General features: G+C 43.8%; 1 protein-coding gene and 1 long non-coding RNA gene across 3 annotated transcripts in view; one reads left to right on the top strand and one right to left on the bottom strand.

Moving 5' to 3' along the window:
- The window catches only part of LOC121485786, a 77,031-nt gene extending 53,712 nt beyond the window's left edge, over nt 1-23,319 (bottom strand). For both annotated transcript variants that reach the window (XR_005986365.1, XR_005986366.1), the window contains exons 1-3: nt 23,235-23,319; nt 12,704-12,838; nt 5,567-5,673 (exon numbers count right to left, since the gene is read on the bottom strand). This is a non-coding gene — a long non-coding RNA (uncharacterized LOC121485786). The remainder of the gene's footprint in view (nt 1-5,566; nt 5,674-12,703; nt 12,839-23,234) is intronic.
- On the top strand, nt 7,710-8,223 carry LOC121485785 (60S ribosomal protein L21-like). The gene has a single exon (XM_041746556.1). The coding sequence runs from the start codon at nt 7,741-7,743 to the stop codon at nt 8,221-8,223; it is 483 nt and encodes a 160-aa protein (XP_041602490.1). The 5' UTR covers nt 7,710-7,740.
- Nucleotides 23,320-24,471: the final 1,152 nt, after the last annotated feature.

The raw sequence follows: 24,471 nt of genomic DNA, 5'->3' as shown, positions 1-24,471 counted from the left end.
TGTTCCCAAAGAATGTTGCTTTGGACTTCCCAGGTAGAGGGACGCCTCAAAATCACTTTGCTGCAGACTCCAAAAGGCTCTGGTGTCATAGATCTGAGTAGGATTTGAGGCTTTTAAAACCCCTTAAGTCTCTGTCTCATCTTTTCTAAGGAGGGCTGGAAAGATTACTCAGGATATTTTAATTTGGAATAAATAACAGGCAACGTGCAAATGCTCTCTTTTGTTCTTACCAGGGACCCAGGAAACAAAGATGCAGGACACTGGGCCCACGAGGGATGCTCCCCATTGCCGGGCCACTCCGACCAAGGGCCACCTGTTTTCTACTTTCTTTTTTTTTTTTTTTTTTAATTTATTTATGATAGTCACACACACAGAGAGAGAGGCAGAGACACAGGCAGAGGGAGAAGCAGGCTCCATGCACCGGGAGCCCGACGTGGGATTCGATCCCGGGTCTCCAGGATCGTGCGCTGGGCCAAAGGCAGGCGCCAAACCGCTGCGCCACCCAGGGATCCCCTGTTTTCTACTTTCAAGCTCCTCTGGTTCCACACAGCGCCCACTGGGTCTGAGGGCGCAGCCTTCTGAGAGATCCTAGGGCCTTCCGGGCGTGCTGCTGCCCAGATGGTGGGGTGCACACACGTGTGTGCACGCGCGCGTGGCTCCTGCCCGTTGGTGGATTGAGAGCCAAAGCCCTGGGTGGGTGCATTTGCAACTTCTCAAAGGGAGGAGAGACAGCCCATAAAAGGAACCGGGGCTTTTCTGGGGCTGTTTACAGAGAAGTAACCCCTGTGTCATTTTCTGCAGCAGGGAGGTCCTTGCCCTGATTGCTAATCGTCTGTGTACTTTAGCCATGTGTGGCGTAAGCCGCGCTCGGCCCCAGCACAGAGGTCCCTCCACCCGCAGCTTGCTTTTAACTGCACAGAACACAGCAGGCTGTGCTGGCCGGGCCACCCAGGGAGCCACCGCAGAGTTCTTCTGTGGGAGACCTCCCTGCATTCTCTGCTCTGCCTCTGCCCACCGGGACAGCTGAACAGCCCTCCCTGAACTCCCACTCAGGACACCTTCTCGTGCCTTCCACCTGGGTCAGCAGTACAGCCGCAGAGCTTAGCCTGCTGAGCCTGTCTCTGAGTCAGCCAGCAAACGGCTCTCTCTTGAAGCCTCATGAATACCCAGAAGGGGAAGTAGGCAGGGGAGTGGCCACTGGGGACTGTGGCCTCCGGCCTCACTACCTCCACACTGTGGCAGTGAGGGCAACTCTGGTACCTCCAGGAAAAGTGCGCTTGGGAGCCTCCCATGGGACCCTTGATGCTCAGAGCACTTGGGTCACACTGGAGGCTGAGTGCCTGGCTGGATTGAGGGACCGAGGGAGGAAGTAAGGGCCAGATTGTAGCATTCTTGTTCTAAGGATATGAGGAAGGGATTGATGGCCGAGTAAACTGACATGTCTCAAAGATCACTGTGACTTCAGTATGGAGATGGGTCAAAGGAGGAGCAAGGATAGAAGCCAGGAGACAGGGCCAGGGGCCCTCAGGGTCCTCCAGGGAGAGGGGAGGGGCGGGAAAGAGGATCCTGGCACATTCCAGGGGCCAAAGCCGTGACCTTCTGGGGGGTTTGTTCTAGAGGAGCTGCTAGGTAATAAATCAATACATAACACAACAAGATTTCCAGTTGTGATCAGTTCTGTGAATAAAACTAAGCAGCATGAGGGGAAAGTGGTGATGGAATTTGTGAGTACACGGATCCCGGGCCCCAGCTCACCGAATCAGCACATCCAGAGAGGGAGCCCAGAGATAAGTCTGTTCAACAAGTGTTATAGGTGAGTCTTATCGTCAGATAAGCTCTGAAAAGAGACACGTGAGGACTGTAGTTGGTGGGATCAGACACCCTAGAGCTTTAGCACTGCTTCTGCCACTTTTCTTGTGACCTTGGGACCTCACTTAACCCTCCCCAGCCTCATCTTCCTCATATGTCAAATGGGAATCTAAACAGTGCTAGCCTGACAGGGTCGTTGTAAAGATCAATGATAAAAGCACACAAACCACTTTGCAGGGTGCCTGGCCCATCCTGTGGAGGATAAAATATGGAGGAGAGGCTCCATGGTTTGCTATACTTGGTTATGTTTTATCAAGTCAATGAGTCTATATTAAGCTTCACTATTCATATTTTACATTTCAGAAATTGAACTCCTTTTCCTTGACCCCCAACCACATGTCCCATCCCCACGGCCGACACTCTGGCAAAACCATCATCCTATTGCAACAGCCTCCCACAGGGGCCTTCCCACCACCTCCAAGCCACCCACTCTCCACTACTCCACCCTGCTGTCGTCATAATCAGATTGGGGCAGTCTCTCACTTGATTTAACAGTTTTCCATTCTTCTCCAAATAAAACTCAGCATCATTACCGTAACTCATCCAGTTTCACCCTAATTGGGCTCTAGCTCCATATTCTGGCCTTGCTGTGGAAACTTTATACCAGGAATTCTCACTTGCAACTTAAATTTGTGACTTATTCTGAAAGACTTCAGACCCCCCTTTGATACACTTCTATAGCATAAAACTCACCAGACTTAAAATTTGTCAGACTTGCAATTAGTCATTTAACGTCTATCTTCCCTGTGAAATAGTAAGTGCCATGAAAGCAACGGTAGGATCTATCTTCTTAGAGCTGTGGATCGTATTGGGATTAAGAGTACCAACTCACGAGACAACTTCCTAGTTCCAGATCTTAGCTCTACCACTTATTAATTGTGTGATCTCAGCCAAATTATTTGGGCGTTCTGGGCTTCAGCCTCCAAATCTACCAAACTATGGGATTATTTTATAAATAAATTAAATAGTATGTGAGAACTGTGTAGAAGGTTGCCTGATAGCATTCACTAAAATTTTAACTGCTATTCTAATTACTCCAGGCCTGTATTTAGACATTGTGTACTCAATAAATACTTGTTGAGTGAAGGATATTGTTTATCTTACTTAGTATGTGGCTTGCATATTCCCAGCAGCCACCACTTAGTGATACTTCTACTCCATAGCTGGGCAGTCTTGGATAGAGAACTCATGTATTTTGTGCAGTATTAAGAATGGAATTCCTATAGGATGATTTGGAAAAGAGATTCTGATTTCAGGAATAGAATATGTGTCATCAATCAGAATTTTCTTTTTTTTTTTTTAAGATTTTATTTATTTATTCATGAGAGACAGAGAGAGAGAGAGAGGCAGAGACACAGGCAGAGGGAGAAGCAGGCTCTGCGCAGGGAGCCCGACGTGGGACCCGATCCCGGGTCTCCAGGATCCCTACTAGGCTGAAGCTGCGCTAAACCCTTAAGCCACCCAGGCTGCCCTCAGAATTTTCTTAGTAGGAGATGATTTTGGAGTAACTCATCTGCAGAATGCTTTGAAAGCACTTTGGCTTCCAAGTTCTCAAATGGAATTAAAATAATGGAAATATTGTAGTATACTCTAATTTTTTTCCTTAGGGATTACTGACTGCTGGTTAAGGTTTTGTTTTTAGTGTATAGAAAACTATACAATATAGTGACATGGTCCAATAAATATCTTTTTAAAAATCTATGCTCTGCATCATGAGGTGCTGCCTATCTTCACTAACACCATCATAAGACAGAATCTTTGAAATCCACCTATGTGCTAGAAAAATATCAAGAGTATCCTATAGGCAAGCTCTGCAGAGCTCCCATACATTATTTGGTGCATTTGATGTGGGATTTGGAAATAGTACAAACTGCACAAACCTCCTTCTGGACCTACCCCAGCAGTCAGTTCCTTCTAAACATTAAGGTTTGTTTTGATGCCCAAAAGTTTACTATCTTGTTAATTATCAGACTGGGCCTAAAAGATATACTGGGAAAAGTGAGAACAGACACGGACCAGCCGCAGGCTCCCACAGTATCAAGCTGCAACTATAGATCCAGAAAGGTAGGGAGACTATATTCTTCTCATTTCCCAGGTAAAGCAGGGAGGAATTGGAGGGATCGGCTGAAACTCCCACATGCAACCGAGTTTTGACATTAGGAAAGTCTATAAATTGGACACCTGGGTGGCTCAGTGGTTGAGTGTCAGCCTTTGGCTGAGTGGGAATAAAACTGATGTGAAGATCAAGAAATAGGAGTGGGAATAAAACCCCGGAGTGACCCCGGGATCCTGGAATCGAGTCCCACATCAGGGACAGAGCCTATTCTCCCTCTGCCTGTGTCTCTGCCTCTCTCGCTGAGTCTCTCATGAATAAATAAATAAAATCTTAAAAAAAAAAAAAAAAAGAAAGAAAGAAAGAAAGAAAGTCTACAAGTCACTTTTCCTCTAAAGAGACCAAAATGTTGTAGATCACCATTCTGGTACTTAACTACTCACCTTATGTCTCCCTACTTTGGAGAACATACTTTCTCAATGTTTTTCCTTAAAACAAGCCATACCCGTCTGGAATAAACCCTATCACATGGTAATTTAAACTAAAACTCCTAATCTTGAATAAGCATAGGAATCCCCTGGGGATCATGATATACTGCAGACTATGACTCAAGAGGTCTGCAGTGGGGCCTAGGACCCTGCATTTCAAGCAAACTCCCCAGTGATATTGATGTTGCTGGTCTGTGGGCCTTGGGTTGCCAGGGTTAGCCAGCTAGGTGCCTGCAGGTGTGTGGGGTGCCCAGGAGGCAACAAGATCCTTGAAACAATGTTCATTTCAGTTATAAATCATTTCCCCATTTCCTATTTCCTGATCTTCACACCAGTTTTATTCCCACTCCGTGGGGTGAGTCCCCTTCACCCCAACCAGGACTGGTAAAAAATATGTTCATGTCAAGCTTGGAATGAATTCCTTTCTCCATGCTCCATTGTCTACCTCCGGAGGTGGAAACGACATTGCCTACTTTATTAGCTTCCCATGGTCTTCCCAGACTGTCCTGTTGTTGACTTTTACAGAGAAAATAAGCAAACAACTGGGAGAAAGGGAGCTGGTTAACGCGGATAATTCTGCTGTTCTGTTAACTTTAAAATTGTGAGGGGATTTCTCCTTTAGCTCAAAGTATCTGCCGACCTCATTCTCCAACGTCAGCGTTTTAAGCAGACCCTCTGCCCTGCAATCCCCACATTTGGTTCTGACAGAGTCCTGATAGTCTTAACGTGTGCAATTGGAGGCCAAGATGTTTGTGTTTATGTCCCAGGCCCAGAATAAATAAATAGCTACATGGTATTGAAATCACCTGTCAAAATAGCCTCTGCAGTTCTGGGGCACAAAGAGAAGTCTCTTGTGATTGGCTAACTTGCTGCAAGAATTCAAAGGCTGTTTATCTCATTTAGTAACAAAAAGACCTATAATTACTACATTTTGACCCCAAGGCAGGCAATTACTTCACAAAAACTCTCCCCAGGAAACCAGACATTAGCCTGGCTAATTAGGCTGACCTGGCTGCACTCTGCTCAGAGGGCCGCCCACACGGCTGGACGCGGAGGCTGGGCTGCGGGGCGGCTGCGGGGCGGCTGCGGTCAGAGGAGACCTGGGGGGGCGCTGCGCCCTGTGTTGTGTGTTGTGTTTTCTTTTTTTACTACTTACTTGTATGTGCTCCTTGAAGCCCAAGGCCTCTCCCAGAAACGGTCTCTCCTCAAAAAGAAGTGGCTCCCAGACAAATTGATCTTTATTGCATGAGGAGGAGGAGGAAGCTGGCAAAAAGAAAAAAGAAAGGAAAAGCAACTGAGATCGTAAATTCTTTCCAACATAGGAAATCAGTCTTTGCCCCTTTAGGAATATGGTTTGTTGTGTCAGCCGATTAGGCGAATTTCCTAGCCCCCTTTTGTCCTTGAGCCGCTTGGAGGTTGACTTCTATTTGGGTTCTGGGTTCTATGAGGCTGGGCTGATTTTTTTTTTTTTTAACGTCCGAAGCCTGTAGAATTCTCCTGCTGAAAAATCAGATGAATCCCCAAGGGGTGCTGGGAGGTGGGTTACAAAGTCCTCGGACCCTTTCCACACATGAAGAAGTGCATAGAGAGACAATGTGCTGCACCTGGCTGGGCAAAATGCCTTGAAACCCAGGATACTATGGCGATTGAAACAAGGATCTGCACAGAGGGAGGTTTTCAAAAGGGTGGAAGGGGAATTGGCAATTCTCTTCTAGGGCTGCAGGCTAGAGGTGTCCAAGGGCGAGTGCACCAACAGGATGTCTTGGAAGGTGAAGAGATGGTTACCTGATTGGGGCAGGTCTCAGCAAGCAGAAAGCAGCCCAAGTCAGCTTGGGCGAACTCGACAGAGGGATCAGAACGGCTAGGCTCACTCATCCCTTTGAGCTCACACCCAAATGATGTTAAAGAAAAAATTCATTCTGACGCTTCTAAAAATGGAAGGAAGACCTTAGCCAGGACTGTGGCGACAGGTGTCCTGACTGTGGCCATGGGAGAGAGACTGGGCTCCACTCTGAAGATAGCTGAGACAGCTGGGATTTACAACCAAGGAGCAGAGCAAGAGGGTCTGTGTATGAAAAAGTACTAAGAGTAGACATCAAGACCTATCTTGCTAACCTAATGTAAGATTCTTGCCAGAGGAGGACTGGGAGTGATCAGATACAGAGGGGAAGGGCTGAGGAATTTGATCCGATATGGGAGGTACAGTGGGGTTCCTTCTAACCCGACTCAGCAGGACTCGGTGCATCATGAGGCAGGCTGAAGGCAGGGCCCAAGGACGAAGCCTTGTTGAGAAAAGGGTTCAGAGGAGTCTAAAGTTTAGTCAGTGAGAGAGTCTTTGTCCAATGGAAGGTTGAAAGGCAAAAGGTGCGGAAGCACCTGGACCTTTTCCCTAATGGTTTTAAAACAAAGATCAGAAAGGGAAGGAAGGAAGGAGAGGTGGGTGCGCATGTGGTTCCTCTGGAGCTGCTGGCTTCTGAATGGCTTCTGAATGGCTAAGCGGCTCCAGCTGCCTAGCCGCATGAGAACCAGGTGGAGAGCGTTCCAGGAGGTCCTGAAGCAGAACCTCCCCGGCTTCCTACAGAAGAGTCGAGATGTGTTGTGACTACACTCTGAGCAACCAGCAGCATTTGATGCTCGGTTGGCCGTCAGAAGGTCTGACCTTTACTCAACTCTTCCTTGGGTGGCACTTTAGGATTTCCAAAGCAAGGTTCCCAGAGCTGCATGGAAAAGCTAAGTGTAATGCTACATACTCATTCTTACTCAAAGACAGCTGGTGAGGAATAAATAATTACAAAATGACGATGCCAGCATTTTGAATGACCACTTCAGAAGCACACCACCTAATAACGTGCCAGGTGCATGGCTTGGCCTGTCGTCAGCCCCTGACCTCTATCTTTCACGAAACTAAACCATTTGCTCAGGGTAAGATAACTGAGCCAGAGTAGGGCCTATGTATGTGTATGTGCCTGCGTGGGTGTGAGAGAATTTTTCAAAGGTCAAACCATGGATCTCATAGGAATACCAAATGACATATGCCAATGATTTTTATTTAACTGATTAATTAATATTGTTAATCAGTAAGGTGTTAGCACTCGTTCAAAGGAGAACCCCAGGGACAGACACATACCTAGGGCATTAAGAATACCAAGATGAATTTGCTTAGTAGATGTCAAAGTGACCCCTTCCACAGTGGGAGACACAAATCAGTGGGACCTCCACCATGTGCAAAATGTGTTTGCAGTGCTACAAGTTATCCACACTTTACAGAACTTTAAAAAGCTCAACAACAGCCTTTCGGCCGGAACCGCCATCTTCCAGTAATTCGCCAAAATGACCAACATAAAGGGAAAGAGGAGAGGTATCCGCTATATGTTCTCTAGGCCTTTTAGAAAACATGGAGTTGTTCCTTTAGCCACATACATGCGAATCTATAAGAAAGGTGATATTGTGGACATCAAGGGAATGGGCACTGTTCAAAAAGGAATGCCCCACAAATGTTACCATGGCAAAACTGGAAGGGTCTACAATGTTACTCAGCATGCTGTTGGCATTGTTGTAAACAAACAAGTTAAGGGCAAGATTCTTGCCAAGAGAATTAATGTCCACATTGAGCATATTAAACACCCAAAGAGCCGAGATAGCTTCCTGAAGCGTGTGAAGGAAAATGATCAGAAAAAGAAGGAAGCCAAAGAGAAAGGTACTTGGGTCCAACTGAAGAGCCAGCCTACCCCACCCAGAGAAGCACACCTTGTGAGAACCAATGGTAAGGAGCCTGAACTGGTGGAACCCATTCCCTATGAATTTATGGCATGATAACTGTAAAGAAAATAAAATACCTCAGGATCGTAAAAAAAAATAAAAATAAAAAAATAAAAAGCTCAACAACAATGAAAGAGGCAGACACCACATAAAATTAAATAATCTGGAAAACTGGACATAAAATCAAATAGATCTGGAAGTCATGCCAGACAACAGCTAGTTTTCCATTGAAGTTGCCCAGCTATCTTTTTGGTTCATTTGAAAGCCTTTCACAATTTTTCCCTAATATGTAATATATATACACACACACACACACACACATACACATATGCAAGGGTGTGGTTTTCCATCTCTCTGTTCATGCATATGTTGTTTACTTTCTTTTTTCTTTTTCTAGAGAGAGAGAGAGAGAATGAGCACACAGGAGCTGGGGGGCGGGGGAAGAGGCAGAGGAAGAGGGAGAGAATCCTAAGCAGACTCCTCATTGAATGAGGAGCCCGACATGGGGCTCCATCTCAGGAGCCGGAGATCATGACCTGAGCTGAAATCAAGAAGTAAGACACTTAACCAACTGAGCCACTCATGTGCCCCCAAATGTTTACTTTTTAATTAAAGAACCCTTTCCCATTGTTCCCCACCAGTCCAAATGTGATTTTCCTGATCAGCCCTAGACCTAATAAATCAGAATCCAAGGGGGACTTTGGACTCTGCCTTTTAACCAGCTGCCGCAGCTGAGTCTCTGATGCATAGCATACACACCAGAGTGGTGGGGAGATGGTTCATGGATTAAAATTGAAACTTGAACTGCAGGTAGGATTTGGGAAAGAGCAGAAGGCATTCCGTTAATAGGGTCTATGGGGGAAAGGGCAGGGAAGTACAAGGAGGTATGGGAGAGCCAGGGGACGCAGGGATGCCTGCCTGAGGGAAGCGTGGGGAGGAATATATTGGATGAGTGGGAGATGCAGGAGGGTCAGACTTAATCCTGAGTTAATGCACTTGTTTTTCAGCAGAGAATTAATATAAGAAAATCAGTGTTTAAGGAAGGCTTGTGGGGGGCATGATAGACAGAATAGGCTCTGTTCTCCAAAAAGATGGAGGCATGTTTCCTGAATGTGCTGCTTCATTTCAGCCTTGGAAGGGAGGGGTGCTTATTGAGAGAAAGAGAGAGCCAGAAGTGGTCAATTTCTCTAGGTATAATCACTGGGGGACTGAATACACATGTGGGCAATGGCCAGGCCAAAGCCTATATAAAAATGGTACTCTGACCCACAGGCTGCATCAGCCACCCAGGAAACCAGCCCATGATAACTCAGTAACCAGCCCAGGATGCCAACCTGCTATCTACAAGTTTTTACAAAAACTCTGATCACTATGTCTAGCAGCTGTTCCAGGAAGCCAAACAATAACCTCTGTAACAACTGGACCCAAATAGCTAGGACTTGGTTAATCATGGACAACTACCCTAATTTTTTCTGGTTGCTTAAGACCAACCAGAGAAAGCCAAATGTGTACTCCGGACATTCACGTAGAATGCCCCCGCCCCTTGTAATTACCCCTCCTCCAGCTTTCCCAGGCCAAGCAGCCTCCAATAGGTGTACACTTGAGACCTTCCCTTCTTGCCACTATAAAGCTTTCCCACTCATCTGCCTGCCTTCAGTCTCTGCCAAATGCAAGTGATGGTGGCTGACTCCCTTGCTAAAGCACATTCTGGTCTGACAGTTGTGTAGTTATATCTCACAGTAATTTTTCAGAGACGGTTTATAATTTGGCACATACCAGTTCAACTACTTTGCATTACTGTCTTCTTCCTCTGAGCCACACTTTTAACAGAGAAAACTCATTCCACATCCACTTCTCTTTCTTCTCTTCATTATTCCTCGTGGGATTAAAGGAATGTAGAAAAGGTCCCCATTTTCTCTTGGGTCATACTGTCTCAACCAAGCCTCAGTGATGGCCTGTCCTTGCTTTCACCACTGGCACTGTAGCCAGCAGGGAATGAAGGGAAGACACTGATGGCCAGAGGGCTACGGGCAGTGAGTCTGTCCTTTGTGTCTGTATATATTCATTTTCTAGCCACAGCACAGGTTGTTTTGCTTTCTGCTGCTTGGAGAAAGAGGGAAACGCAAATGTACTCGCTGTTGGTTAAGCCTCCTGGACAGTAAAAACAAAGACAGCTCTACTGCTTTTTTCCTAAATAATGTAGGGTAACCCCTTTGAGAGCCCTTCAAAGATGATCTGCACATTTCAAAGACTTTTGAAGTTAGAAGGAGTCTTGAGTAAGACCCTCCACAAACATCACTTATGTGCCTACTGTGTGCCTGGCTCTAGGCGGGGCACAGGGCTAGACCCCTGCATACGAATGAGCCAGACTCTCCATCTACTGTCAGCAGATACAGTTGAGGCAGGTCACATGCTCAGGAAGAAAGGACCAAGGGCTGCTGGGAGTTGGGAGGACTCCACAGCTCACTGTCAGGAATTGGGGAATGCAGTGATCAACTCCCCCAAAGCTTCTCAAGCCTGAAAAAGGCTGAGAATCATGTGAGATGCCTGCTAAAAACATAAATTCCTGGATCTCACCCCAGATGGACTGAATCAGAACCTCTGGAAGAAGAACCCAGGAAACTGTGTTTTATTTTATTTTATTTTATTTTATTTCAGGAAGCGGTATTTTAAAACAAGCTATCCATATGTTCTGCGGAGTGAATTGTGTGCCCCCCTCGTCAAATTCATTTGTTGAAGTCCTAAACCCTGAGGGAATAGTATTTGGAGTTGGGGATCTTTGGGAGGTAATTAGGTTTAGATGAGGTCATGAGGGCGGGGGGGCCCCCATGATGGGATTAGTGCTGTTATAAAAAGAAACATGAGATACTTGCATACAAGGATAAATGACCATGTGAGGACGCAGCAAGAAAATGGCCATCTGCAAGCCATGAATAGGCCCCCACCAGGAAATGAATCAGCCGGCACCCTGATCTGGAACTTCCAGCCTGCAGAACTGTGAGGAATAAATTCCCACCATTTAAGCCCCCCAGTCTATGGTATTCTGTTGTGGCAGCCCCAACAGCCTCATACAATATGATTCTAGAATTATCCTGACTGAGAACCATTGACCCAACCCAGCCCTCTCATTTGTCAGGTGAGGAGATGGAACACAGTGAGGTACATATCTCACCTGGGGTCTCCATACCTAGTTCATGGCCCACTCATGACTGAGTCCTGGTTCTCTGACTTTCAGACCAGGGCCCCTGCTGCCACCTCAAAAATGACAAGTTTCATCTGCCAAGTCAACTCTGGTTGATTGCTGGTGGCTGCCTAGAGGACCTTGTCAGGAAGGGTTCTAAGAACAACTGCAGGCTCAGGTGATGTGGGCACACCGCTGGCAGAGAGGGCATGTACAGAGTCAGAAGCATCATGGTTTGGGCAGGAAACCTGGACTTGGAATCCAGCTACCCAACCTGATAAAGCCCCTCCCACTTTTAAAAAAGATTTTATTTGTTTATTCATGAGAGACACAGAGACAGGCAGAGACACAGACCGAGGGAGACGCAGGGGAGGCCCTAGGGAGCCCCGATGCGGGACTCGATCCCAAAACCCCGGGATCAGCCTGAACACAAGGCAGGTGCTCAACGGCTGAGCCACCTGGCCTCCGCTGATAAAGGCTCTCATCACTTGGCTTCAGGAGATCAGTACCTGATGGTGTCGCTCACAGCAATAGCAGCGGCGCCTGGAGCCTCCTAGCCAGGTAAATCCTGTGGTCCCGCCGGGACTCGCTGGCCTGGGTCCCCGGGCACGGTGCGCACCAATCTGCCCCAAGGCTGCGCTAGGGTGTGTAGCGGTACCTGTGTGTCTGGGGCGACCCCGGTAAGGTGTGAGGCACTAGGGGCTGCTTCGCAAACAGGCCAGCGATGCGCGCCACAGCACGGCCCCACGTCCTGGGCTCCGGCTTGGCCCCGCATCTCTCACGGCCACCCCCGAGGTCGCATGTGGAGCAGATGGACTGCGGGGGAGACCTCCTGAGGCTGTCGGCATGCGTGTGCGGCCCTCAGCCCCGGGACCCCTGAAGACTGGCCAGGGCCGGGCGTTTCTGGTTGGCGACGCCCTGCAGCCGAGACCGCCTTTGAGCATGCGGCCCTCCCTGTGCAGCCGTGGCCTCTGTTACCAACCCTTCCATTTTCTGTTAAGCAATGTGTTTGGAAGCCTGAGTGAATTAGAGACAGTAAGTATTTGATTGCTTACATTATTCTGGTTCAAACATGGCTCCAGGCCCGGCACTAATTTATTTATTTTTATATGGCCCATTTCTACTTAACTTGGGGATCTGCCACCCCCGGCCTCTCCCCAGCTGCTGTCCCTCGCCCACCCACGCCCCTTGCCACCCTTCTTCCCGGTCCGACTCTCCCGTGGGGTGGAAGGTCCGTGACAGATGCCCCATCGGCAGCCTCCAACCCAGAGGCTCAGCTTCCACCCACGGGGTTCGGGGTTCGCGCGCCCTGCCCAGCCGGGGCCTCCGAGCTGCGGGGCACAGGCCACCTACCAGCGGCTCAGCAGAGCCCGGAGCTTTCCAGAGCAGCCGCCCGCGGCTCTGCGCCTGCACCACAGGGAGGAGACTTCTTCCAGGAGCCCCTAAACCTGGGTGCGGAGATCGGGGCAGGTTTTGTTCATGGTCAACCTGGGGAGGAAAGCCAGCAACGTGGACACGACAGAATCAGTATCCCATTACAGGTCCCCTGAGCCAACCTGTCCCCTGCTTATCCCTGCCCCCATTTGCAAAACAGCCTGCTCTGCATATGGGATGGAAACTGTGTCCTGGCAAAACACAAAAAGTAAATATTTAAAGGGAAAAAAGCACACACAAGGAAACAAAATGCCTTGCGTTTATGTTTCCATGGTCTGCCGCCAAGTACCTCCCAGCCTCTCCGGCTCATGTTCAGCTCGCCATATGGTTTGAGACCAGCGGATTAAACCCCTACACGGTTGTGAAAAACATCAGTCCATTTGGTCTGGCCTTTCTCTGCCTGCATTTGTTGTTCATTTGCGAGTTTCTCACATCCCTCAGCCGACTGCTGTCAGTGTGTTTACAGGTTTTAGATTTCTGATGGAATCGAAAACACCACACCACACAGAGCCTGCTGCAGGCCATCTCCAGGAGGAAGGGAGGCGCCCGGAGGCCCTCAAATGAATGTTTGCGTACAGAGCCCTATGACATGCATGATCCAAACCCAGCTCACATTTGGATGCCTCCATGATGAGCACTTACACCCCACCCCACCCCCGCTGCCAACTCAGGCCAAAAGTAAAAAGTGATCCTCTGTGTTGTCCCTGTAACACCGCCCAGTGATACTGCTGACCCAGAAACTTGAAGGGTGGGCCTTGCCAGGCGGTGGGTAGAACACTGGCCAGCATTGGAGGGAAAGATACAGGAGATGAATGACGGGTAAGCCAAGGCCGTCCAGAACAAAGCCTCCTCTGCTTCTCACTTCCGGATGGAACTAGACGCCTAACTTTTCATGTTGAAGCTATTGTAATAAATTGTCATAAGAAATGAAATTAAAATATCCTACACAAGATCTGACACTTCCTCACCCTAGTCTGGAGGGCAAAAGCACAGCACCCAGGTAATGGTTAAGGGAGACAAACAGATACAGGGAATGCCTGTGCTGTTAAGGAAGCTCAGAGAAACAGTTTGCACATCCACATTGGACTTCCAAGCCTTGGGCTGGTACCCTTTTCGCACCATGCCTCATATTTTGCCTGGTGACTTCTACACACAGGGCCATATGGAGACAATTCTGTTCTCATTTCTCACTCAGCTCTATCCAGTTCATGCTGGGATCTGTTTAATTCAGGCCCTGTTACACATTGAGTTGGTTGCAGAAGATTATTTAGCAGGATTCATAGGCGCCTCTTGGCTGTGGATATCTGGGTGGGCTAAGGAGCCAACAGATGTGTGTTCATCTTTGAAGACAGGGAAAGACATAATACAAACTCGTTGCATTTATTTTTTTTCAGCTTCCAGCCTGGGTCCGCAGACAGGCTGTCACTATCATGATTTGGAAGTTCCCTGATTTGGAAAGATAGGAAGTACATTTCTTTATTATAATAAATCATGTCTTTAAGTTGCATGATTATTAGAGCAAAGACTCTAGGGACCTGAAGAAGTCCCTAGACTTCTGGTCCTTTGAGTACTAACTTTCAGTTTGGACTTCTACAGGACCCGTGATTTGATCAAATGTCTTAATGTGACACAATGTGTCTAGCATCCTTCATGTAAGTGAGCTATTTATGAGACCAGAAGTGATTGGACATTAACCCTTGAGTATGTCCTAGTAGAGAGGCTCAAACTCTAAGAGGTGACACCATAAGCTGACACCACCAATATAGCTATGTCAGACTAGAACCACATGCCACAAAATGTAGTAAGTCCCAAAATGGGCATGAGAGACAAGCAAAGGAAAACTGAAGAGAGTGTCCCCAGATTTGAGAGGAAAGCCCCATTTTGACCAAAATAAAGAAGCAGCCATCCTCCTGAAGCTACAAAGAGATAAACAATCCTAACTGTGGAACAAAAGGTCCTTTTGAAATATACTCACGTCATTTAAAGACTATAAATTTTCCTCAGTATAGAGATCTGACCATAACTCTTAGGTTTTGACAGGAAGTTTTTCTTTCCTTAATTTTAAGATAATTTATCATTTTTTTAAATTTAAATACAATTTAGTTAACATATATTATTAGTCTCAGGGATAGAATTTAGTGATTCATCAGTTGCATATAACACCCAGGGCTCATTAAATCACATCCCCTCCACAATGCCCATCACCCAGTTACCCCATCCCCCCAACCACATCCCTCCAACAATGTTGAGTTTGTTCTCTGTAGTTAAGAGTTTTTTATGGTTTGCCTCCCTTTCTGTCTTCATCTTATTTTACTTTTCCTTCCCTTCCCCTATGTTCATCTGTTTTGTTTCTTAAATTCCACATATAAGTGAAATCATATGGTATTTGTCTTTCTCTGACTGACTTATTTTGCTTAGCATCATACACTCTTGTTCCATCCACATCAATGCAAATGGCAAGATTTCATTCTTTTTTTTTTTAAAGATTTTATTTATTTATTCATGAGAGACACAGAAAGAGAGGCAGAGAAACAGGCAGAGGGAGAAGCAGGCTCCCAGCAAGGAGCCCGATATGGGGCTTGATCTCGGATGCTGGGATCATGCCCTGAGCCAAAGGCAGACGCTCAACTGCTGAGCCACCCAGGCATCCCAAGATTTCATTCTTTCTGATGGCTGAATAGTATTCCATTATGTATACATAGACCACTTCTTTATCCATTCATCTGTCAATGGATATCTGGGCTCTTTCCATAGTTTGGCAATTGTGGACATTGCTGCTATAAACATTGGGATGTATGTGCCCTTTTGAATCACTATGTTTGCATCCTTTGGATAAATGCCCAGTAGTGCAAATTGCTGGGTTGTAGAGTAGTTTTATTTTTAACTTTTTTTTTTTTAACTTTTTGAGCACTCTCCACACTGTTTTCCAGAATGGCTACACCAGTTTGCATTACTACCAACAGTGTAAAAGAGTCCCCCTTTCTCTGCATCCTCGAGTTGTTCATTTTAGCCATTCTGACCAGTATGAGGTGGTATCTCATTGTGGTTTTGATACGTATTTCCCTGATGCCGAGTGCCATTGAACATTTCATCGTGCGTCTGTTAGCCACTTGTCTATCTTCTTTGAAGAAATGTCTGTTTATGTTTTCTGCCCATTTCTTCATTGAATTTTTTGTTTATTGGGTGTCGAGTTTGATAAGTTCTTTATAGATCTTGGATTCTAGCCCTTTATCTGATATGTCATTTGCAAATATCTCCTCCCATTCTGTAGGTTACCTTTTAGTTTTGTTGACTGTTTCCTCTGCTGTGAAGAAGCTTTTTATCTTGCTGAAGTCCCAATAGTTCATTTTTGCTTTTGTTTCCCTTGTATCTGGAGACATGTCTAGCAAGAAGTTGCTGTGGCCAGGGTCACAAAGATTGCTGCCTATGTTCTCCTCTAAGATTTTGATGGATTCGTATCTTACATTTAGGTCTTTCATCATTTTGAATATATCTTTGTGTCTGGTGTAAGAGAATGGTCGAGTTTCATTCTTCTGCACGTGGCTGTCCAATTCTCACAACACCGTTTGTTGAAGAGACTGTCCTTTTTCCAGTGGATATTCTTTCCTGCCTTGTTGAAGATTAGTTGACCATAGAGTTTCTGGGTTCTCTATTCTGTTCCATTGATCTATGGATCTGTTTCTGTGCCAGTACCACACTGTTTGATGATCACAGCTTTGTAATACAGCTTGAAATCCAGCATTATGATGCTCCCGGCATTGGTTTTCTTTTTCAACATTCCTTTGACTATTCATAGTCTTTTCTGGTTCCATACAAATTTTAGGACTGTTTGTTCCAGCTCTATAAAAATGCTAATGGTATTTGGTAGGGGTTGCACTGAACGTGTAAATTGCTCTAGGTAGCTTAGACATTTTAGCAGTTTTTGTTCTTCCAATTCATGAGCATAGAATGTTTTTCCACTTCTTTGTGTCTTCTTCAATTTCTTTCTTAAGTGTTCTATAGTTTTTGGAGTATAGATCTTTTACCTCTTTGATTAGATAATTTATCACTTTTAATTTGCCCTTTTCCTTTTAACAGCTACCACCAGGTTATTTTCCCAAAGTGTTTGCCAGTTCAGACCCTGCTAGCATCGCAAGGCATGAGAGATAAGTCTCCCCACATCTTCACTGGCACTGATTATAATCATTATTTTTATTTTTTGCCAACCTGATGAGCAAACCATTGGATCTCTTTATTGTTATATAACATTCCTTCAAATACTGGTGATGTTGGGCAGTTTTTCAAATGTTTGACATTCATTTTCATTTCAACTTCAGTGAATTGTGCACTTTCCTTCCTTCTTCCTTTTTTTTTCTTTCTTTCACTTTCTTTTTTGCTCAATAATTTGTAAGAGATTCTCAATGTTAGAGATATTAGTCTCTCATATGTGTCAAATATTTTCTCTAATCCCATCATCTCTATGTTAATATTTTTGTATTGTATTTGGCCACATAAAAATATTAACATTTTATGTAGCAGGTTTGCTTATTTTCCCTTAAGACATTTTGGTTTCCTGTCTTGCTTTAAAAAACCTCCTAGAGGTTAAAAACATTATCCTAAATTCCTGATTAGAATTGCATCAAATTAGGTACTAATTTAGAAAGCTCTGTGTTTACATTCTTGTGCTCCTCCAAGCAAACTATGGCGTGTGGGCCAACTTCAGCCCATCACCAGTGTTCCTAAATAGCATTTTATTGGCCCCAGACACTCTCATTCATTTACATATTGCCTATAACTGTTTTTGCACCACAATGGCAGAGTTGTGTATTTGTGACAGTTGTATGGCCAAATAACCTAAAATATTTATTTCTGGGGCAGCCCCGGTGGTGCAACGGTTTAGCGCTGCCTGCAGCCCGGGCTGTGATCCTGGAGACCCGGGATCGAGTCCCAGTCGCGCTCCCTGCATGGAGCCTGATTCTCCCTCTGTCTGTGTCTCTGCCTGTCTCTCTCTCTCTCTCTCTCTCTCTCTCAGTGAATAAATAAATAAATAAATCTTTAAAAAAAATAAAAGAATAAAATATTTATTTCTGTCTGGCTCTTGACAGAAAAAGCCTGTCAACCTTTACACTGTTAAGATCTTTGCATATCTGTCCATTTCTTCAGATCCAATTCATTTCTTTCTTTAAATCTCTGTACGTCTCTCCATTTGTTCAAATCTTATTTTATTTCTTTCAATGATGCTTTATAATTTTTCATCATCTTTAAAAGGAGGATCATGATAGTACCCATCTATTGACATGCAGATTAAGTTAATTAAGGTGAAATGCTTAGGACAATACCTGGCTCATAAAAAGCCTTTAAAAAAATAGAAGCCACTGTTTTACCCTGGCACAAAGAGGTGCAATAGACAATAAGACATAATTCTCACCATTCTGAATTTCCTGATTACTGTAGATTTTCTTTAAGTCATCAACTGTCTTGTTAGAATTTTTTTCCTGATTGTAAAATTAATAGAAATACATTCTAGAGATTTGAGGAGATATATCAAGTAGGACAATTTTAAAAATTAAAATCTCCTCTGATCTCTCAGCCCACAGAAACCAGTGTTACTACACTGATGAATATCTAGCATGGTTTTGTTTCTGTGGATACATATACATGTGTTCATGTGTCGGGTGGAACCCAACTGTTCCATGACATTTGAGTACTAGAGACATCATGTTTCTTTTTCTAAATCAAATCCTAATCTGGCTGAGCTTAGTGAGAAGGCTAATGTCAGTCATTCGGGGGCTCCATTCTATGTCTTATATTAGACCAACTAAGGACCTATACTACTCTGCTTGGGGAAAGAGGCAGGTATGGTCCTTGCTGGGGGTGGGGGTGGTCACTGCTGACATTATGCACCACCAGCTAATGGTGCTGCTGCCACCAGACAGCAATTCTTCACCATTGGTAGGCACTATTACCCCAGATGGCATCAGGTTGCCCTTCATAGCGGTCCTTCCTGCTGACTACTTGCTGAGTCACAAAGACCCTTGCTACCATTCCAAAGCCACAGCTTAGTGACCCAGCTCCACAGGCACTCATGAAGCCAGTCACCTGGGACCACACCTGAGACCAAAGCTTCCATCCCTTCACAATGTCCTGAAGTATCTGCCAACCCACCTTCTCATCTGGGCACCCTGTCCCTCTCCACCTTGGAAGTACAAAAGCTATGCCTCTCTTCAGGGGACTAAACTCTTTTCCACAGAGATCCAGGTGGTCCTTGAAACATTTTTTAAAGGCTGTTAAATTTTAAATACCTCCTTAGTGGCAGGGCCTCCTTAAGAGGAAGAAGGGAGATACTTCCATTTTTCCTTGGTACATCTACAAATACAAAGTAATCTAAAAGATACTAGTTAATTTTTCATTTGAGATGATTCTTTAACACTGTTTCTGCAGCCTACTGTTAATGAATAACATGTAGGCATATTTTCATTTTCCTAAATAATCTTTAAAATATTATAGTAATAGATAAATATGTGTGTATTATATATCTGTGTATGCATATATAACTATACATATACAATAGTTTCCACTAAATGTAAGAATGCTCCTATATTTGAATTCAACCTTGAATTTTTGCCAAAATCTACTTCAGACTTGGCATCAGCCTTTGGAAGGTCAAAGAGCTGAATGCTGACTTCAACATCATTTCTGGTATCCCGAAACTTGTGTACGACCAATGATTGTGAGAACCCATAGATTTTCATCATATCTAATCAAGGGAACAATACTAATATGAATAAAGCAAGACATCATGAACTAATTATTAATATCTTATTATTTACCTTAAGGTCTAGGTAAGCATTCTGGATATAATATGAGGCAAAATCTCCTTATCTGTTTTATATAAACAAATAATATAGAATTTTTATAAAATTCTATCAGCTAGCTGATACATAAATAAGTAAAATGATGAGATAAATAATATAGATCATGAAAAATATTAACTTCACATGGAAAACAATTATCAGTAACTTTCCAATGATTAAATGGGGACACAGACAAATGGTTAATACAAATATTAAAAGAGCATGTAAAGCTAAGTAGCTCAAAAAGTTGTATCTTTTTAAAGCAAATATACATCAATAAAACTTTCAACAATATAAGGGTAAAGATAACCACTAGATTATACTGTAATTCTCATATTTAGAGAATTATTTGGCACAGGAGCATTACTAATTTCACACAAAGCAAACTTTAAGAACTATGTTGAATTTTTGGTTACTTAACTCCACATAGATCAGGAGTCTTTCCAGGAAAGTTCCCTGCTTAGGAATTCTTATCTATGAGAATGAATTTGAGGCAGAATTTCATACTTTTCACCCTGAAATTCCTTCAGGAGGAAAACAAATCCAGAATCATGTGCTATAACCTACACAGCCTGATAAATAACTGTTAATCCAGATATAATAAAGAATAAAAATTAATTAAGAAATACTGCAGATAAATGAGATACTCAAAGTATATATTTTTACTAGCCATCAAAACAAAAGATGGTATTAATTCTTTCAAAAGATAATTTTTATGGTTTGAGGTCTATGGAAACTAAAATTTTTTTTTTTTTTAATATTTTTTTTTTATTTTTTTTTTATAATTTTTTATTTATTTATGATAGTCACAGAGAGAGAGAGAGAGGCAGAGACACAGGCAGAGTGAGAAACAGGCTCCATGCACCAGGAGCCTGACGTGGGATTCGATCCCGGGTCTCCAGGATCGCGCCCTGAGTCAAAGGCAGGCGCCAAACCGCTGCGCCACCCAGGGATCCCGGAAACTAAAATTTTGATCAAAAACTTGTCAAAATGTTGCTCTGGTGAAGACTGGTGTCAGTAGATGAAGACAAAGGACTTTTGCAATTTGATTTACTCAAGTGATAAGCTACAAAGTTACTCCCAGAAAACACATTTTAAGAAGCTTTTTTTCTTGAGTCATATTCTGCTATGTGCAGAAGGCTTAGTGGTGTTATTAAATGTGCTACTTTTGTACTTTCTACATCAGTTTGAAGTCTAGTGTACTTCATCTATTTTGATGCCAAGAGGCTGATTCTTCCCAGCAGAGCAAATCTTATTGAAGAAATATTTATAAAATGAAAAATCCATCAAGAAAATTGTTGGGCAATTGCCTCTGACAAGAACAAACACAGCGAAGGCTACAAGTGATTTAGGAGTCACAAGCATCCCATGGTCATTGGCATTCTTCAGTTGCATACTGAGGAAGCTATGATGGCATAGAATTGCTGCCTGCAACCACCATTGAGTGGGCCTTCCATCATTCCTTTCCACTCTGAGTGGGCCTTCCATCATTCCTTTCCACTCACAGACAAACCACATGACACATAAGAGACTGTGGAACTGTCTTATCGTGTGATTTTGTAAAATGTTCCAATAAACTGGAATAGCTGCTATTGCATGTTCAAAGGCTGCTTGAGCAACCAAAAGCCTTAAATTTGTGCCATGAAGAGAATACCAATTTAGCGTGAGTCCAACCAAAGTTTGCTTGCAGTGCAAGTAGCTCATTTGTGTGCCATGCCAAAGAAGTGCACCACCTCATGGGCTTTGAGAAGGCAAGTGTCTCATTCCCCAGCCTGCTGTAAGGTCCTCCTACATTCCTGCTGCTCAGAAGGTATTGGGCTTGGCACACATGCAAGGGCAAACTGAGTGGCAGGTGGAAATTCAAATGATAGTGTTATAAGCCAATTACCTTGCTCCATGGCTCTATTTTTAGGGTGAACATTTTAAGGACAAATTTTTCCTCGAGTATATGCAAAAGTATTAGAAATAAATATGACCAAGGCTTGTTCTTTCTTTCACCATGGTTTGTTGGAGTTTGGGTTTTTCTTGCTTTTCCTGGGCTATCTAGTTCTTTCCAGGCTACTTTGCGGCAGGCTGAGTCTTGAGCACCACCTTCCACAAAACTGAAGATCAAGAAGGAGCTTCAGCCTGTGACTAGGTTTTCAATGGATTCACAAAAGAAACTTTACCCGACCTGGACCCCAGAGTCTTCTCAGATGTCCCAAGAAGAGAATTCCTAGGGAGGCTCAGCTGATCTCAAAAATTTCAATAAAGAACCATAGTAAATTGACTCTCAACCTTAGTATCAAACTCCCTTCCCTTCTACAAACAGCAGGCAGAGAGAAGACCTCGCAGGGGCCCGTGGACCGCACACTCAACAGGAGGAGGGGGTAGAGTAAGGACATCGTTAACTGCTCGGAAAGAAAGGATGGAAAGGATAGTGCCATTTATTAAATACCAGCGCCACCTCAACCGGCACTCTACGCTGCAAAAAGAATAACAGTAGAAGGAAATTGATGTTGAATCAAGGTGAAAAGATCTAGATGTAGCTGTCATTATTGCCTGTATGACAGAGATCTGAGGATACCAGCATGGAGAATTATGACACAGAGTCGATGTAAACATAAACCTTACTCTTGTACTGTTTTTTCTTACTAGTAATGTTAGTGTCATTGTGCAGCAGCTCGGGAAAGCTGCTCCATGTTAGGACAAACTGTATAATATTTTGATAATCTATGATGTAAGCTCTGTCTTTTTTGTGTCTTTTCTATCCTGATTACAGTCATGTGTGAAGAAGCCATGTAGTTTGCATTTGAAGACTTCGGTATACTTTAGCTCCACTTTTTGATTTGACCCAAAGAAGTACTAATGGGTCTTGAGTGTTGCCTGTGTATTTTTGAAGCCTGAGGTCATTAAGATAAAACCTAACATCAAAAATTGGATGCCAAGTAACTTGTGCAGAGGGAATATATAGAAAACACTGAGAGGTTTGGCTGGAGCACAATTAGGGCAACATGCATAAACTAGATTGGTTTTCAAAAATTTGAATTGTAATAAAAATTTTTGTATGTTATTTCAATTTTCAGTAGCAAATAAATGTGTGTGCATAATCTTATTAAAATTGAGACTTATTTGGAAAAAGAAAGATGAAGTTATATTCAGAAAGGCTCTTCAAACCGCGCATTCATTTTCAATTTTGGGGGGCTGCTCCAGCTCCATAGACAAAATCTCCAGGCCCAGGACATGAAGACCAAAGATTTGACTTTAACTTGTTATGTTTACACAGGGTTTCTCATTTGCCTTATTGACATTCAGAATCAATAATTTTTTGTTGTGAGGGGATGGCTGTATTGTGCACTGTAGGACGTTGAGCAGCATCCCTAGCCTCTACCCAATAAGTGTCAGTAATATCTCTCTCCCCAGTTATGATGCTCAAAAATGTCTCTAGACATTGCCTAGTGTCTCCTGGGGGACAAAATCACCCGGAGAACCATTGGTTTAGAGGAAGGAAATCTTAATTAATGGTACAAGCATTTCTTACATGATAAGCCTCCATAAACATGCTGCCATCAACCCCCGCTAGGCATTAGCAAGGGGGTTCTACAAGACCCAACACTTATAAAATTGCCCAAACTCACCACGTTCCCCAGGCTGATTTCAGTTGGAAACAGGCTTCTGTTTAGCTCATACCCATGAGCACAGAGTCACAGGAGCACTCTGTTTGTTGATGGTGCTAAGATGTCACTGTTACCACACTGTATTATTAAACTTTTAAAAGTTAACTACTGGGTTGGGGGGTGGAGTGCCTGGGTGGCTCAGTCAGTTAAACTTCTGATTCTTGGTTTCTGCTCAGGTCATGATTTCAGTCAGGGTCATGAGACAGAGCCACATGTCAGACTCCACACTGAGCACAGAATCAGCTTCAGATTCTCTCTCCCTCTCCCTCTTCTGCTCTTCCTTTCACTTGTTTGTGCACTCTTGCTCTCACTCTCTCTAAAATATATTTTAAAAGATCTTTTTTTAAAAAAAAAAGTTAACTATTGGAATTCCTTAGTGAACATTGATGTGTTAGGTAAGTTTTTAAGTAAAATTTCAGAAGTACCCATGGAGCACAAAGTTCTAAGATGGCAATATGTGGCTCTCACAGAATATCAGTTTATAAATATGTGTATTCAACATTGGGTCAAACTATGTATTTAGAGTGTATGTCTGAGGAAAGTTTCCTGAAGACCCAGAATGGACCAGGGCCAGGGCCATGAGGGGTGCTCAGCAGTGTCTGCTGAATGAATGATTCGGTTAGCCAACCCTATATTGTGGAGCAGTGAAGTTGTTTGCAATAATTTGGTTTTATAAATTACTTTGTGATGAACTTTTTAAATCACTATGCAGTTAAATCCAGTTATCCCCTTCAAAAAAATTTCTAGAAGTAGAATTATGGCATCAAAAGATCTGAACAACAACAAAAAAGAACAACAAAAAAAGATCTGAACATTTTTATGCTTTTTTTATACCTATTATTGTGTCCTCCAGAAAAATCCATTTACACCATCAGTAATGTCTTGGAAGACCCTGGGCATTATGATTCTTTTCAAAGACCTTTACTAACATGATAGGAAAACATTGTATCTTCTTTTTATTATTTCACATTTCTTTGGTTTCAGAACGAACAACAATTACATCGCACCAAAACAACCATCCATCACTGTTTCTTTATCTGAGCCTCTGACGACATGGTTGGATGGCAGTTGGGGCACATGAGGTATGAGATATATGTAGCTTTAAAACCAAGAGTCACACGTGGCCTGGAAAAGTGTTTGCACGTTGAGAGCATGAAGGAACTGAAGTCTGTGAAGGAACAGCAGGTGCTTATTCCCC

This window comes from Vulpes lagopus, chromosome 2 (genome assembly GCF_018345385.1).
Source record: "Vulpes lagopus strain Blue_001 chromosome 2, ASM1834538v1, whole genome shotgun sequence".
Taxonomy (NCBI): Eukaryota; Metazoa; Chordata; class Mammalia; order Carnivora; family Canidae; genus Vulpes; species Vulpes lagopus.
The sequence above is the reverse complement of the archived record's forward strand: the minus strand, read 5'-3'. Positions and strand labels throughout refer to the sequence as shown.